We start from the raw sequence: 16,104 nt of genomic DNA on the forward strand, positions 1-16,104 counted from the left end.
TTCGATCAAAATCATGGTCAAAAAAATCCCACAGGGAAATAATGTTCTGCCTCAGGAGCAACAATAAAATTATATGAATGCAATTTTTTCACCACTTCATAAATAAACCGTGTTCTGGTTGCTATTTAAATGTTTGCTTTCGTTACAGACCTTGTTAAAGCTAGGCTAAACTCAAGCAGTGTGTGTGTGTTTTCTCTCAATGTTTTCAACCACAATTAAAGACATTTGTTAATTAAATTAATTAAATAACTAAATATTTCACATTTCTAAGTAAAGTAGACTCCCACAGAGACTACAAATGGATCAGTGAACATTTACAACATTTCATGTTCAGTTTAATCTTGAATTTAGGTTTGAAAAGTACTCAATCATGAGAACCAGGCCAAAAGTAAGCTATGTTTAATCTTAAGCTATCCAATTGTAGAATCTTAAAGCTTATCGGGAGATACAGAGGGATACATAGGAAAGATACAGTAGGATTTGTACATTGTGGGGACGAGTACCTTGTTATTCTTGACCAAGCTAAAGCAAGCATGATGCAGTATAGATATAAGCATTAACCTAAATTTTATTATTTACCTCTATTATAAATTAGTGATTATTGATGACATTGAAAAGCGCTAATGTTTTACATTGATTTGGGCTTTTTCTGATGACAGTGCTCGTTTTTTTAATGATTTTGGTTGTCATCCACCCTGCTTTGTTTTTCCTTATGTTCTTCTTTATGCCAGTGCCTTAAAATAGATTAAATGAAAAATGAAAAGGTCAGGTTTTACCAAGATATACAGAATTATAAACCGTTTGATGAGTGCTCAGTTAGGTTAGGTTCACCTTTCATTTGGGAAAGATTTGCTAATGTGAAGTGACATTAGAAGCGCTTACAGTATTTCCGGCCTAAGGAATCACTAATGAGGTTGTTTGAGATCACAGGGGGTCTGCAAGGTTGTGACTGCACAGATGCGCTAAATTAGATTTGCTTTTGTAAAAAGAATAAATCATAGCACATTTACTAGATTATGAGGTCTGTTTGAACATCAAATGCTGCTGTCGCACACAGAGAGGAAGGCTTCTGTGTTTTTAGGAAATTACAGCAAATCAAAGACATAGCATATTTGAAGCTCTGCACACACAACTGAGTGATGTTTTTCAATTAAAACATCCTCATATATCCCAGGAATGTTCTTCAAATATGAAACGTGGATGAATCTTTTCTATCAAATGTGTTCATGTTTGCTTACTTTGTTCCTTATCTTCCTCAACTCAGTCTAGGGTTGGTACTGCCCACATATAGTGAGAACCATATCAAGGCCAACCTAAGTGATCAGATCCTTCAGGTGCAGTGTAAGTACTTTGGGTCAGACCCAGCATCCTTCTCCCCTCTGTCTCTCCTTCTCTTCTTTTCTCTGTTCTCTCTTTCTGATATGACCTTACACTCTAATTCAGTCATTTGTCGCGGGTTTCCAACATCATCATACGGAGTGTCCGAAGGGATTCGTCTGCCCTGGCCCCTCAGCTTCCCTCTCCCCCTTTCTTTATGCTCTCTGATAGGCAGGATCATACGGTTCCCGAGTCCCCTGACTCCTCCTCCTCCTCCGCTCCCCCCGCTCCCTCCTGTCTTCATGCTGTGCTGTAAAATGGTGATGTTTTTTCTTCACACTGGCTGAAGAAAAAAATAACTGAACAGACAGAAAGGTGAAAGCTGTGGTTTTACTGTATTCCTCAGGTGAAAATAATGGTGACCTTTGTGCTATTATTTTTTGTTTTACCAAATGCTCTCGCCTCTTCTCCACCATAGTAATGATTCTGAAGCTTCTGTGTTTTAAATTATTGGATGTTTCCGACCAGAAAACTGTGAAAAAATGCATGCTTTTCACTCCTTATGATGAGTTTTATAATTTGAAGATATGTTTCTTGATTTGAAGATTTTGTTTCGTAATTTTGCGTGTGATTTTATTTTGTCTTCTTTTGGACTGTGTGAGTTGTTGATCAGCTTTGGAATCATTCAACTGATAAACTCCCACATGGCCTGAAATATTGGTTGATCAACTGTGGGAGTTTGTTTTTTTCTGGGTCTGAATCGGGACACATGTTGTCTCTTTCATTCTTTCTTTGTCCAGACCCTGATTCTCCTCTCTTTTCCTGGTGTTTTTAATTTTTTTTTTCTTTTGTTCTGCCATCGTTATTTCTCACAATTTGTCTTAAGTGCGTTACCTTACCTGGCTATGCCCAGGATTTCTTTTGTTTTCCTGTTTTCTTTGTTTGGTCTTGCAAAAAGAATGGTTGTTCTTCATTTTTTTTCTCTGTTGTCTGTTTTGACTCGAATTGGTTTCTTTTCTTTCAAGAAAACAATATTTTTATTCAAACAGTAATTGAATAAAATATTGTCTGTGATCCCCCCCTTCCCACCCAATCCTCTGTTTCTTTTCTTGCTCTCTCCTTCTCTGATGGATCCACACAGTGCCATACACCAAGGGCAAGTATACTCCATATTGGTCCACGTTCCCTACCTTTACTTCCTAATCCCTTTCGCTTCCTCCTCCTTACCTTAACCCTTGTCCTAAACCTCCTCTTCCTCCTCCCTCCTCTCACCTGTCCCAGCCTGCTTGCCTTTGTCCCTGCCAGCCATGCCTTAAGGATCCCCACCCCTTTCTTTCTTTTTATTTCCCCCCTTTCTTCCTTCTTTACTGCCTTCTCCTGTTCCTCCTCTTCACTCTCTCGCTGCAGCTCAGATCCCATATATCTCACAATGACTCTTCCGGTCCCCAACCTCACCCTCCCTCCCACATATCTGCTACTCCAGGAACCTTAAATATACATATATATTTAAAGAAAAAAAAAAAAAAGAAACAGCACCCATGGACAACAGACATTTATGCTTTCTGTTAAAACTTGTCTTTTGTCCCTGCTCCCATATCAACCCTTTTCCTTCTGTAGACAGTTTCAGAGAAGCTGTCCCTTCTCTGGCTCTATTTCTTTCACCTCACCATAATCTCTCTATTTTTCCGTCTAATTCACCTCAGGCTTTCTCTTTCCAGTTTTTTTTCAGCAGTGCAACTAGTTCATTTTACACTAGGGTTTAGATACTGACAGACATTTGATTCAAATATACATTTTTGTGCCAAAGCTACACTATTAAACTGTTATTTACTGCATTGTAACATGTTTCAAACTCCTTTCCACACATGTTCATGTTTTTATCGTAATGTTATGAGATAGACCAACACAAAGTAGTGCATTTGTGAAATAAAAGAAAATGTTGCGTAGGTTTTAAAGTTTATCACAAAAAGAAGTGTGCGCTGCCTTTGTACTCAGTTCTTTCTGCTAATTAAAATCTAATGCAACCAATTTGCTTCAGAAGTCACGTAGTTACTAAATAGAGTTCACCTTTATGTAATTTGATGTTAGTATAAATACAGATGTGCTACGAAGTCCTCTAAGGTTTGTTAGAGAATGTTAGTGAACAAACAGCATCATGACCAGGGAACATCAGCCAAATCAGGGATCAAAATCTGGAGAAGTTTAACGCAGGATTAGGTTCTAAAATAATATTGCAAACTTTTATCATCCCACAAATCAGAAAATAGAGGATGTTGCAACTGCATACCTACACAGACATGGCCGTGGTCCTAAACTGACAGGCTGAACAAGAGCATTCTTCAGAGAAGCAGAAAGAGGCCCCTGGTAACTTTGGAGGAGCTGCAGAGATCTGCAATCCACAAATCCTACCCTTAATAAAGAATGAGCAAGAAGGAAGCCATTGTTGAAAAAAAGTCCTACAAAGTCCCGTTTGCAGTTTGCTGCAAGCCTTTTTGGGGTCACAGCAAAAACGTAGAAGAATGTGCTGTGGTTGGATGAGACCAAAAATAAACATTTGGCCTATGTGGTAGAAACCGCACATTCCCTCTGAAAACTCCAGCATCGTGCTGTGGGGATGCTTTTCTTCAGCAGGGACTGGGTAGTTAGTCAAGGGCAATGGGGAGATGGATGGAGCTAAATAGAGGGCCATCCTGGAAGAAAACCTGTAAGAGGCTTCTGAAGACTTGAGACTAGAGCAGAATATAATCTCCCAGCAGCATAATTGTTAAATACAGACAGAGCTAAAGGATATTCATGGTGAGAATGGCCCTGTCAAAGTCCAGATCTAAATCCAACTGAGAAATGTGGCAATACTTGATAGTAAATGTTCACAAATGTAACATCTGACTGAGCTTGAGCTATTTTGCAAAGAAGAATGGCCAAAATCTTGAGTCTCTAGATGTGGAAAACTGCTAGAGACATACCCCAAAAGGCTTGCAGCTCTAACTGCAGTGAAAAGTGGTTCTACAATGTACTGATTAGTTTTAATACAAACAAAAATGGAGCTTGTTTTTCAGATTGGTAGCAGAAAAAAAAAAGAAACATATTATTGTCCTTCCAAATCACAGTTGTTCACAGCTTTGTGTTGGCCTTTCACATAAAATCCCCAAAAAATATATTCAGGTTTTTGATGACAAAATGTAAAGAACTTTGCAGGGTAACTTTTCCAGGGTAAACCTTTGTGAGGCACCTTACATAAAATGTAAGAATTAGATTTGTTTGCAGCAGTTTCTTTTAAACAGGAAGGTAAAACATTGGGAATTTTTTTTATAAAATATTGGTATTTTTTATAGAAGATAAGCTGATATAGATTTACTTTTCACAAAATTACATACATTTTTAATAGCTTGGCTGCTGGAATTTTTCTGCCATTAGCTGGAAACAGTGCAGTGTGCAGACTAACCCCACAGGGCTGAGCGCTATCTTGCCCTCTCAGGTCTCCCCTTGCTGTCAGGTTTCTCTCCTGACTCCTAAATGTTGTCCCTCTGTACTCCCTGTCTCCATCAGCTTGTTCCCCCTCCCTCCTCACCCCTCAGACTGCTAGGGGCATGGCCCAGCGCTTCCTCTGTAAACCTGACCCTGGATGTGCATGGCATTGTGGGCGGAAAACTACCTGGGCACTCCATTTCTGATAAGTAAACCTTGAATTCCTCCTCTGGTCCTGGGTCGACTAGAAAATCTTGGGCTCTTCTGCTGAGAGTTCAGTGGCTCTTTGTGTGCAGTTTTGTTCCTGATGGATCAACCAAAGTTGCCCCACGACATGCCCTTCACAATGTGATGCATTTCCCCCGATTAAGTGTCTCTTTGAGTCCTCTCCCCCCGCCAGTCTGAGGGGTGACCACTTCCATTAGGACCTTCACCCACCTCCCCCCTGCAAATAGTTGGCCATGTTGATGCCTGCCTGATCTAAAAGCACTCATGACGCACAATCTGTCTGAGAACTCCCTTTTTGACGCATCTTGTCTGGTAAAGTCAGTTCTCAGACATCCAAAATAAATCCGACTGAAATCAAACCTAATCAGAGAGACAAAAGGTTTTTGTTGACAAAGCAACAAGTCAAACAGAAGATGTGAGTGCTTGTGGAAGTAAAAAGCGGTCGTGCCTTGAGTCAGGTTGTGTTTTAGGCACCATATTGGCTAACGCTGGTGTTCCCATGATACCTCACTGTTGCTATGGTAAAGTCCCTTCTGCGCCCTTGCACCTCTGAAGAACAGCTGCTGTTTACCCAGTTTACTCCCCGCTGCTCTGCCCACTGCTCTTCCTGGATAATCTCCCCTTTCTGTTGCAGATTTTGAATCTCTGCTGCCAAACAGTTTTGAGTCTGAAGGACATGTATTCATTGCTCCCAGGTAGCCCTCTGTGTGAATGCTTGCTGTCGTTGATGGTCATCAGTTTTTTGCTCTCGTTTTCACCTTGTTTCAGTCACTTCGTGTAGTTTTTGCCTTTGTTAGCTTGTCTTATTTTTTATGTGTGTAGTGGCGTTCATATTTATAGGGAAAAACTTTTGAATTAGACCATCAGTTAAAAATAACTTTACTGTCAAAAAAAGTATTAGTTTAGTTTGTTCCATAAAAAATAACTACCAAAAACATGTTTGCATGCTGTCGCTGTGTGGTCCTGCATGTTTGCATTGCAAAAGCACAATCTGCAATTATTAATCAGGTTGTGTGATGCAATTCAGGAAACACTATTTATGCTCAAAAGGAAAAAACAATGCATGTGTTCTTTTGTTACAGAAAATTCTTGCTAATGTTTTGATGCATCCAAAATAATAGTTTGGAGTTTTTGAACTGGGGTCCTTTGGAGATTTTATGAAATGTCAGTGTCTTACCTGCTGTGGGGCTTAGAGTCATCTCAGTTTAGAGAAACAGAAAGAACTTGTGAAAGTGAAAGAACAGGAGAGTCAAACTAGCGAGGTTTAATACCTTCAAAATTGCATGGCAGTTCATGTGGACACTGTTTTATAAACTCTAATACTACTGCCACTTTTATATTAGGTCATTGGTTACATAGAAGTCTGTTGCTACTTACAAAGAAGACTTTAGTTTGTTTACATTTCACTACTGTTTTTGAGGCTTAACATGTTGGGTATAAGTTTGCAGCGAAAAAATCTGTTGGAAAGCAATGTGATGAAAAAAACAATAAAACGGCATGTACAACTATTAGGGATGTGATTAACCACTTTCTAGGCACAAACAAACCTATGTATGACGCTGAAACATGGGCAGAGTGGTAGTAATGCATTTTAGTTTATAAAATGTGTTGGTTTCAAATGTCTGTATCACTGAAATCCAATCTGTTCAAGGGAAAGATGAAAGTTCAGGAAGTTTGAAATTTCTTTGGGACTGTGATCTTGAATTACTAGCAGTGACACCTACTGTTGGGGAAGAGAACTACAGTGACTCTGGTGTAATAAACGCCAAAACAGTTTTTAGGATCTCTTCAGTCCAGTGCAGTTCACTTCACCCTGATTGCGTGGATCATCTTATATTATTGGAGAAACACTTTAAGAGATATGAGCTGAATACTGGTCTGGAATGTCGCTGGTGTGGGAGTCGCAGACCAGCAGGCAGTTTTATGCAGAAAAAGTATCCAGCTTTTATTTTTGGATTATTTGTCTTTCTATTTTTAGAATTATACCACAGCTAATAATTGCTGTCACAATTGTTATCACAAGAATAGAAATTATTTGATCTTTAAGTGCCCAATAGAAACAATTTTATATCTAACAATAACATAAATTTTCTTTCATTATTTAAAAAATAAGGTTTGCTATTTACCAATATTTTAACAAAAGAGGCAGACTTTAAATATTTGCAAATTTAGTTTCAGCAACAAGTCTTTTCTCTGGAAGACAGATCAGTAATTATTCCTATTCAATTGCATACCATGATCATCTTAATCAATTTTATTGCATCAGTTTAAACGCTGTTGAATCGAGTCATATTGATTTGAATTGAATTGTGGTTAGGGGAAGAATCAGATGCATGTTTGCTGCTCATGTATCGTTAACCCTCCAGTGATAGTGGTAGTGTTTCAAGGTACCCAACTCAGACAACTTTAGAATTTTTGTTTTTTACAGTTAATTGTTTTTATTAAATCTGCAGCTTAAGTTTAGCCTGGAACATTATTGGTAACAGAAGATGAATACATTTCCATTAGTTTCTAGGTAAACTACCTTCTAATTTAAAAGGAAAATATTTTAAATGAGATATTGTTTGTCTAAACTCCTTTGAAGCAATTAGGAGCTCGTCCCAGCCAGACTGGCTTTTCCTCCCACCTGTTTGGTCTGAACCTCTTCCTGTTTCTCCAAGCTGAGACCTTCAATTATCTCTTGCCTGCTGCAAAATAAAGTACTGATTTCTAATAATCTCTCCACCGAAACCCACATTTAAAAAACAAATCCGAACTACTGGAAGTTTTTTTAAACCCATGCTTTGCCTCACTGTCCCATCCATTTTGGATGCATTTTATGCATGCCACTCACGTTAGCAGCACTCAACATGAGTATGGATTCGTACTTCTCCACCCTGTGTTGTGTGTCTTTCAATGAGAAACATCTAAGAGGCTCAGTAAGAGCCATGAGAACATGCTGGAGTTTTTTTCCTCTTTCCAAGTTTGAATCCTTTACCTTTTTCTCAGGGAGTACTGCAATGATCTCGAACTGTCCAACAACAACACAGAGTTCCTTCTCAACTTCATTGCTCTCATGGAGAAGGTGACACCAGACTCCAAACAATGTAAGTTGTATTACTATTACAGACTGTAAGCAATTTTGTTGCACAACCAAATCAAATTCTGTCAAAGAAAAACATTTTTTTCTTGGTTTTTCAACATTTGACGTATTTTACCGTGCAAAGACATAGATGTTCTTCTGTCTGTACAACAAGAAGAAAGAAAGAACACATCCATGTATATAAACTGATTTGAATTAAAAATAATTGAATTGTAAAGTCCTCAGCCGGCCTATGCGTTGCCTGCAGCTAATGCTAAGTCAGTTAATATTTAGCTGGATGCTGTCATCAGAATGGTCTGGTTTGTCTGTTCAGCTTGTTGCCACCATCAGATTTATTGGATAACAAATCCTTTGGCCTGAAGCAGTCCGATGACCGTATTTTGTCAAAAGGAACATCACAGTAGATAAACTGAGACTCAGGCTCTATCAGACCTCCACAATCTTGATTGCATGTGTTCCAAACTTTAAAATTCATATTTTTAAATTAATTTAACAGTTTACATGGTTTTCTGCTAATAAAATTAATGGTCTCAATGCTGAGTGATGTGTATTTAGTATTTGTGCTTCAGACTGCCTTCAACTGACATATTATTTCATTTATTGAACAGAAGTGGTGAAAATTGTTCGCTTGTCAAAAGCTTGAAAGGGTGGACTGAATGCATCATGAGCATTGCACTACAAACAGCAGGCAGTTATATGTCCATTTTACTAATGCAGCAGTTGGATTTCTTGTCATTTTTCCCAGCAGTAAAAACATCATTTTCTGCACAGAGGTCTCTTATGGTGTCGTTACTTCACACTGATTTTACTACCAGCGTCTTAAAAAATAGAAACATGCAGCTATTCCAATTTTTTTACTTCCTTTTCTTTTAGATATAAAACAGATCAAATCTAATATGAAGATAACATTCTGTGTGTTTTGGGGAGCCAAATTGTGACAATGTACAGAGGGGAAAAAAGGTGGCGAGGCAGAAACAAAAAAGGGAATTTTCTACTACTATTAATAATAAGAATGGGAATATCCACTTCTTGTCCATAATCATTAGCATGTAATAGTCATTTCTTGATATTTTTTGCACATTTCTGTAAAAAGCTGTAATGAAAATGACAGCCATATGCAAAAATCTTAATATAAAATGTTCTTAACTTTACATCCCTATTTACATAGTGTCATATTGCAAAGGAAATGACGAAAATGTAATGTAAAGCAGTTAGGTGTACCAGTGCAACCAGTGCAAAAAGGGAAGTCTGGAGTCCTGCATGTTAAAGGGAAAAGCACCCCAATGAATCTAAATAAGAAGTGAAATAAAGCTCTGGTATTCTCAGTGTAGTTTTCTATATCAGTTTCTCTCAGCTCCTTATTTCCCACAGATATTTTTGTTTTTTCTCTGACAGTTAATTTTGAGTAAATCCCACATCCACTATCCTGCTGCCAGAAATGATGCTGTGCTTTAAGTGTTTCAATCTGCAGCTGAAAATAGTCTCTAACAAATGCATCACAGATTCATCTTTCAGTACTGGTTGTGAAATTGTTCAGCGATGCATGTTTTAAAGTCATTCCCAGCATGCAGCTCTTCTTCTAAAGGATGCAGTGAAGAAAGATTTTGCAGGACAAATGAAACAAAATTTATCATTTTCATATATACGAAAACATGTGTACCTAATGTTGTTATCTATGTTGCTGTGGCTACAATATTAAGATGCGTAATAATAGAATCTGTGCAGTCACATTTCCATTCCTCCACCGCCAGCTGAAGCAGAAGCATTGCGTTTCTAGACTGTATTTCTGGTCTTCCAGGTGAAAGTTTGCTCCTCCACAATCTGATTCTGGACACTGGCATCATCCGGCAGCTGGTCGATAAAGTGTGGAAGAATAAAGATTTAAATACGTGAGTATCACCAGGCTGCTGTGAGCGAAGTGTTTTCTCAAATATCACCTGTGGGGAAGCTTTCGTTCTGAGGCCTACTTGTTTCTTTCTGCACCATCCTCGTATTTAGATACGGCTTCCTGGCTGTGTTTGCTGCAACAGATGGAGGTATAACAAGAGTCTTTCCAAACAAGTAAGAGAAGATTCCATCACTGCCACGTGTCTCGTCTGCAGACGTTTTTCTTTTTTAGATCTTACATTCCTTACTCTGTTCTATTTTTGGATGATAAGTTAGGATCTTACATAAGGCTGAGGTAGAAGCTTGTACAACAGATATTTACTTCTCCATCTGTGGTTTTAAATCTTAGAGCTGCAGAAACCTGGGAAGAAGACCCAGAACCGTTTAATGCCAGCTACTACCGCCGCAGCCTTGACAACAAGGGCTACATCTTCACAGCACCTTATCGATCTGGTGAATGATTCTCTTTGGTTGTGTATCTTACCCTCAGCTTGAACCCCCACCCTTACCCACCCACCCAACCCCACCCATCATGTGTCTTGTCTCTTTCTGTTTCTCTCACACAGCCGGGTCCGATCTGTTGAACCCAGAAAACGACACAGTAGGAATTCTGGTCAGCACGGCTCTGGATATTACAATAGGAGGGAAGACAGTTAAACCTGCAGGTGAAAAAGCAGAAAAACCTCATTAATTGAATCATAGTGCATCTGGAAAGTATTCACAGCACTGCACATTTTCCACATTTAGTTATGTTACAGCCTTAATCCAAATGGCATCAAATTAATGTCTTTACTCAACATTCTACACACCCCATACCCAATACCCCATCATGACAATGTGAAAGACGTTTGTATGAGATTGTTGCAAATTTATTACAAATAGAAAACTAAGAAATCACATTTGCGTAAGTATTCACAGCCTTTGCCTTTGGCAGCAATGACAACATCATGATGCCACAAGCTTAGCACACCTATCTTTAGGCAGTTTCACCCATTCTTCTTTGCAGTACATCTCAAGCCCCATCAGGTTGGATGGGAGACGTCTGTGCACAGCCATTTTCAGATGTTTAGTCGAATTCAAGTCTGGACTTGGCTATTACTGGACATTCACAGGATGGTTCTGAAGTCACTCCTTTTAGATCTTGGCTGTTCTTTGGGTCGTTGTCCTGCTGAAAAATGAATCGTTGCCCCAGTCTGAGGTCAAGAGCGCTCTGGAGCAGGTTTTCATCCAGCATTACATTTACATGGCTGCATTCATCTTTCCTTCTATCCTGACTAGTCTGCCACTTCATCCAGCTGAAAAACATCCCTATAGCATGATGCTGCCACCTCCATGCTTTACTGTAAGTATGGTACTGGCCTGGTGATGAGCAGTGCCTGCTTTCCTCCAAACATGAGGCCTGGCACCAAAAATGTCAATGTTTGTCTCATCAGACCAGAGGATTTTGTTTCTCATGATCTGAGAGTCCTTTAGGTACCTTTTGTAAAAACTCCAGATGGGCTGAAATGTGTCTTTTATTAAGAAGTCTTGTCACTCTACCATATAGCTTGATTGGTGGATTGCTGCAGAGATGGTTGTCCTAATGGAAGGTTCTCCTCTCTCCACAGAGGAACACTGGAGCTCTAACAGAGTGACAATTGGGTTCTTGGTCACCTCCCTGACTAAGGCTCTTCTCCCCAGATTGCTCAGTTTAGACAATCGAGGGAGTGGGCTTCATTCATGAATCATGGAGCCCATTGTGCTCATTGGGACCTTTAAAGCAGCTGAAATTGTCTGTATCCTTCCCCAGATTTGTGCCTCAAGACAATCCTGTCTCAGAGGTCTACAGACAATACCTTTGACTTCATTCTTGGTGTTTGCGCTCTGACATCTACTGTCAACTGGGGGACCTTATTTAGACAGGTGTGTGCCTTTCCTAATCCTGTCCAATCGACTGAATTTACCACAGGTGGACTCCATTTAAGCTGTAGAAACATCTCAAGGATGACCAGTGGAAACAGTATGCGCCTCAGCTCAATTTTGAGCTTCATGGCAAAGTCTGTGAATACTTACGTAAATGTGATCTCTCAGTTTTCTATTTGTAATAAATTTGCAACAAACTTCTTTCACATTGTCACAATAGGGAATTGTGTGTAGACCTTTAAGGAAAGAGATTATTTTGATAATATTTGGAATAAGGCTCTGACATAACCAAATGTGGAAAAAGAGCAGCGCTGTGAATACTTTCTGGATGCTACAGATCAAGCTAACAATAATTCCACCTCTACAGGGCATTGCAAAAGTTTTTATACCTCTTGACTTTTTTCCCAGGAGTATACTTTGATCCTAACCATTGGACTGTAGTTCTGGCTCTATGTTTCAAGTTGTGGTACTGGAAAGTAAACCTTCACCCCAGACTCATGAAGCTTCTAGGAGGTTTTCTTCCCTGAGATCCGTGTATTTTGTTCCCTCAATCTTACAATCTTATATCAACTTAGCATCACCACAGTTTGATGCTGCTACCACCGTGTGATGGTGTGTTCAGAGTGATGTGCAGTGTTAGTTTTTCTTCACTGACATCGTTTTACATGTAGGTCATAAATTTCAGTTTTGTTCTCTTTTGATCAGAACACATTCTTACACGTTTGCCAAGTTCCCCACATGGCTTGTGTCAAACTGTAACTGGATTTCCTTTAGTTTTTGATTTAACAATGGCTTTCCTCTAACCGATCTCTCTATCTCTCATGAAGGCCAGATTTATGAAGTGTATGACTAACATATATCCTGTCAAAAGATTCTCCTATCTGAGCTGTAGATCAGTGCAGCTCCTCTAACGTTACCATGACCCGCATGGCTGCTTCTCTGAGAAATGCTCTCCTTGTCCAGCATGTCAATTTAAGTAGACATCCATGTCTTCGTAGATTAGCAGTTAGCCCAAACTCTTGCAAGTTTGTGATTGTAACTCAATCTAAACAAAATCTAAGGGATGTGAATATTTTTTGCAAGGCACTGGATCTTCTTGTTGATATTTCCAAGCTTTGTTTCTGTGTTTCTTTTGCCTCTGTGTGCTTCTCTTCTTTTGTTTAATTCATTTTATGTCTTTCTTAATGAGTGTGCTTTGACTACTATATTTTTCTCAGTTCTTGGAGTAAAGTTAGACCTTGAAGCCTGGACTGATAAATTCAAGATTCTTGCCAGCAACCACACGGACAGCCGTCAAGGCTCAAATACGGTAGAAATAATAAAGTTTAAAATGTTAATTTACACAGATAAAAAAATATTTTTCAATTCAAAGTTTCAATTCTTACAGTAAATTATGTTTTTTTCTATGACAGTGTGGACCAAACAGGGGTTGTGAGATGGACTGTGAAGCTAATAGTGATGTAGGTATTTATGCTAATTGTTCAAATATATATTATATATATTTTTGCTTCTATCTGCCTAGCTAATATTCTGGTGCTCAGCTGAAAAATCTGCAAACTCATGTTGCCATGTGTCTTCTTTCAGGATCTCCTGTGCTATTTAATTGATGATGGCGGTTTCCTAATCATGTCAAATCAGAAGGATGACTGGAGCCAGGTTTATTTAAAAACAAGATGATTTTTTTTCAGAAATCATTTCTCTACTCTAATCATTACTGAGGGTACTGAGCAGAGTTTTGTATCCTCACAGGTGGGCAAATTTCTTGGTGTCGTTGATCCAAGCTTGATGTACGCTCTCTACAACAACTCCTTCTACAAACGCAAGCAGTCGTTTGATTATCAGTCTGTGTGTGAGCGAGTACAAAACAGTGAAGCTGGAGCTGCTCGGAGAGGAGTGTTTGTGGTAAGAAAATAACTACAGCAATGCTAAGCCTTCCATGGACGAGAGATCCAAGTTAGATTTGTAAATTCTCACCAAAGTTTAGCAAGATTTCTAGTTATTTTTGCAATGTCTAAAAAAAAAAAAATTGTGAGACTGCAAGTAACTTATTCAAAACTTATCCAAAACCCTACAAAGGTCTATCAGGACCCCAAGTTGCTTTGACAAAGGTTTAGCAGGATCCAGAGTTACTTTTGTAAGACAATGCAAAGGTTCTGCGAGATCCTGGAAAGTGTTTGCAAGAGCCTGAGTTTGTTTCAAAAGTCTAGCAAAGACTTTGCAAGTTATTGAGTTACTTTTGTGAGATCCCATAAAATTGAGATCCTGAGGACCTTTTCCAAGATCCCAACAAAATTCCCACACTATTTGTGCAAGATTCCACAAGGGTTTTGTGAGGTCCCAAGTAATGTTTATAAGGTCGGAGAGATTTTATAAGATCCTGAGTTCCTTCTATAAGATTACGCAAAGGTTTTCTTTTTGTAATCCCTCGTTATTTTTGCAATATTTCACCAAGGTTTTGAGATCATGAGTTATTTTTATAAGCTCTGGAAAAGATTTTGCACTAACAGAAAAACGTAATATCCTCCACCAGACGTTTGTGTACTTCTTATAATTTCTTTTTTCCTTTAGCAATTACTCTTACTTGAGAGATCCGCATCCTTCTTGATGTTCAAAGAAAGGGAACATCCAAAAAAATCTAAATACAAATGAACAGATTGTTCATAATTTATGTTATCTTTAAGAATTAGGTATGGTTTGACACATTGGCAGCATTTGTGATATAGATTTTGTTGTGTCTTTTTGTTAGGGTTTTTTTTATAAAACAATAGAGCTACAATAAGTAAACAAACATCGGTTGGTGAAAATTACATGTTTGAACCAGTCTGGGGCTGGCTATCCATCTTTCAGGTGGAAATTGTCCAAAAGTGTATTTTGTTTTTGTTTTAGTTCTTCACTGTCCCTTACAGGGACAAGAGTTTTATCCTTATTCTGTTAAAAAATCAAAACTACTTGACTGTTAACAACTCTCCCACAAAACTCTACATTGTTGTTTTGTTCCTTGAAATTAGTTTTGTTTCTTTGTTCATCTCCAGTATTAATTTTCTTGTATTAAATCATAGAGCAGCAAATGAGAGGTCTTAAAACGGTCACTTCATTTCCTTCATCGTTATGCTACATTGTCACATATTTGTAGCAGCTCCGGAAAGAGAAACATGTTGAAGAGGCAGATGTAAACAAATGATAAGGCATCTGTCATTTAACACAAGGAGAAAATAAATGTTTCTTTTCTTTGTATCTGCAGCCGACAATTGCAGATTTCATAAACCTGGCATGGTGGACATCAGCTGCTGCATGGTAAGATTGGAAACACCCTATAGGCCTATCGTATACTTTACACAGACTGGTTCAATAAACTGCAGAAAATAATGTACATAGACAACATTGCATATTTAGCTAGTTACTGGAGCCAGAGGAAACCATATTTGAATTCAAGGGAGGAGACTGGTTAGCTAACTAGTTAGCCAAAACACTTCTAACAGTTGTTTGCATTGCAAGATTTAATGAAAATTTTACTGCGGCTCTTTCTTTGGTCTAAATACTGTATCAAGAGAAAAGAAACAAATTCGAAAAGAAAGGCAAAATCTAAAGGGGTTCCTCTAACTTATTTTTTTCTTACAGACTTGTTTTTTATCTATAAATAACATATTCTTTGAGCATTAAAATACAATACTCATTGCCTGTAGCCATGCAATACAGTACTTATGCATAACAGTGAGAGTTCCCAGACTGTTCTGAGCATCCCATAAACTTTCAAAGAGAAGCTGTGTGTAGGCAGTCAAAGCAACATATCCTTTACATGGATCTGGAATACATCTGCCTTGTTTGGTTGTCAGGGGACTCTCTTCATATTAGGGCTCTCAGCTGGAAGAAGCGAACATACATGCTAATTGTACCCAGACTTGTTTTTTCGTGATCGCTAGGAGAATGAAAGCTGTTATGACTGTTTCAGGATGCAGTTCAAATGCTGCCAGGCCTCAAAGACTAGCCCCGTGTTGAGACGGAAGGAGGAAAAAGGAAGAGGAACAAGAGCAAGCACAAATCCACAGTGTTTATAATACAATTTTACAATAGTCAAAGCACAACTCAGAAGAATCAACTTTAGACTTCAGTCTGAGGTTTAGGCAGAAGGTATAACAAAGCACATCACCAGGTTGAATGTTTTTGTACCACATGGCATGCTAAGTGGTGCGCAGCTTTTTATACTGAAAACCTTTGCTGCTCAC

General features: G+C 38.6%; 1 protein-coding gene across 4 annotated transcripts in view; it reads left to right on the top strand.

Annotated features, from left to right (window-relative positions):
- cacna2d2a (calcium channel, voltage-dependent, alpha 2/delta subunit 2a) overlaps positions 1 to 16,104 on the top strand; it is a 269,412-nt gene that overhangs the window by 240,788 nt on the left and 12,520 nt on the right. For 3 of the 4 annotated variants that reach the window (XM_047346803.1, XM_047346804.1, XM_047346807.1), the window contains 13 exons: positions 1,265 to 1,341; positions 2,459 to 2,473; positions 5,645 to 5,705; positions 7,999 to 8,096; positions 9,891 to 9,981; positions 10,091 to 10,153; positions 10,329 to 10,432; positions 10,546 to 10,644; positions 13,099 to 13,190; positions 13,294 to 13,341; positions 13,466 to 13,537; positions 13,631 to 13,783; positions 15,123 to 15,175. In XM_047346803.1, coding sequence (XP_047202759.1) covers positions 1,265 to 1,341; positions 2,459 to 2,473; positions 5,645 to 5,705; positions 7,999 to 8,096; positions 9,891 to 9,981; positions 10,091 to 10,153; positions 10,329 to 10,432; positions 10,546 to 10,644; positions 13,099 to 13,190; positions 13,294 to 13,341; positions 13,466 to 13,537; positions 13,631 to 13,783; positions 15,123 to 15,175 — 1,026 coding nt within the window. The remainder of the gene's footprint in view (positions 1 to 1,264; positions 1,342 to 2,458; positions 2,474 to 5,644; positions 5,706 to 7,998; positions 8,097 to 9,890; positions 9,982 to 10,090; positions 10,154 to 10,328; positions 10,433 to 10,545; positions 10,645 to 13,098; positions 13,191 to 13,293; positions 13,342 to 13,465; positions 13,538 to 13,630; positions 13,784 to 15,122; positions 15,176 to 16,104) is intronic. The other variant, XM_047346805.1, reaches the window with a different exon arrangement.

This window comes from Girardinichthys multiradiatus, chromosome 20, assembly GCF_021462225.1.
Source record: "Girardinichthys multiradiatus isolate DD_20200921_A chromosome 20, DD_fGirMul_XY1, whole genome shotgun sequence".
Lineage (NCBI taxonomy): Eukaryota > Metazoa > Chordata > Actinopteri > Cyprinodontiformes > Goodeidae > Girardinichthys > Girardinichthys multiradiatus.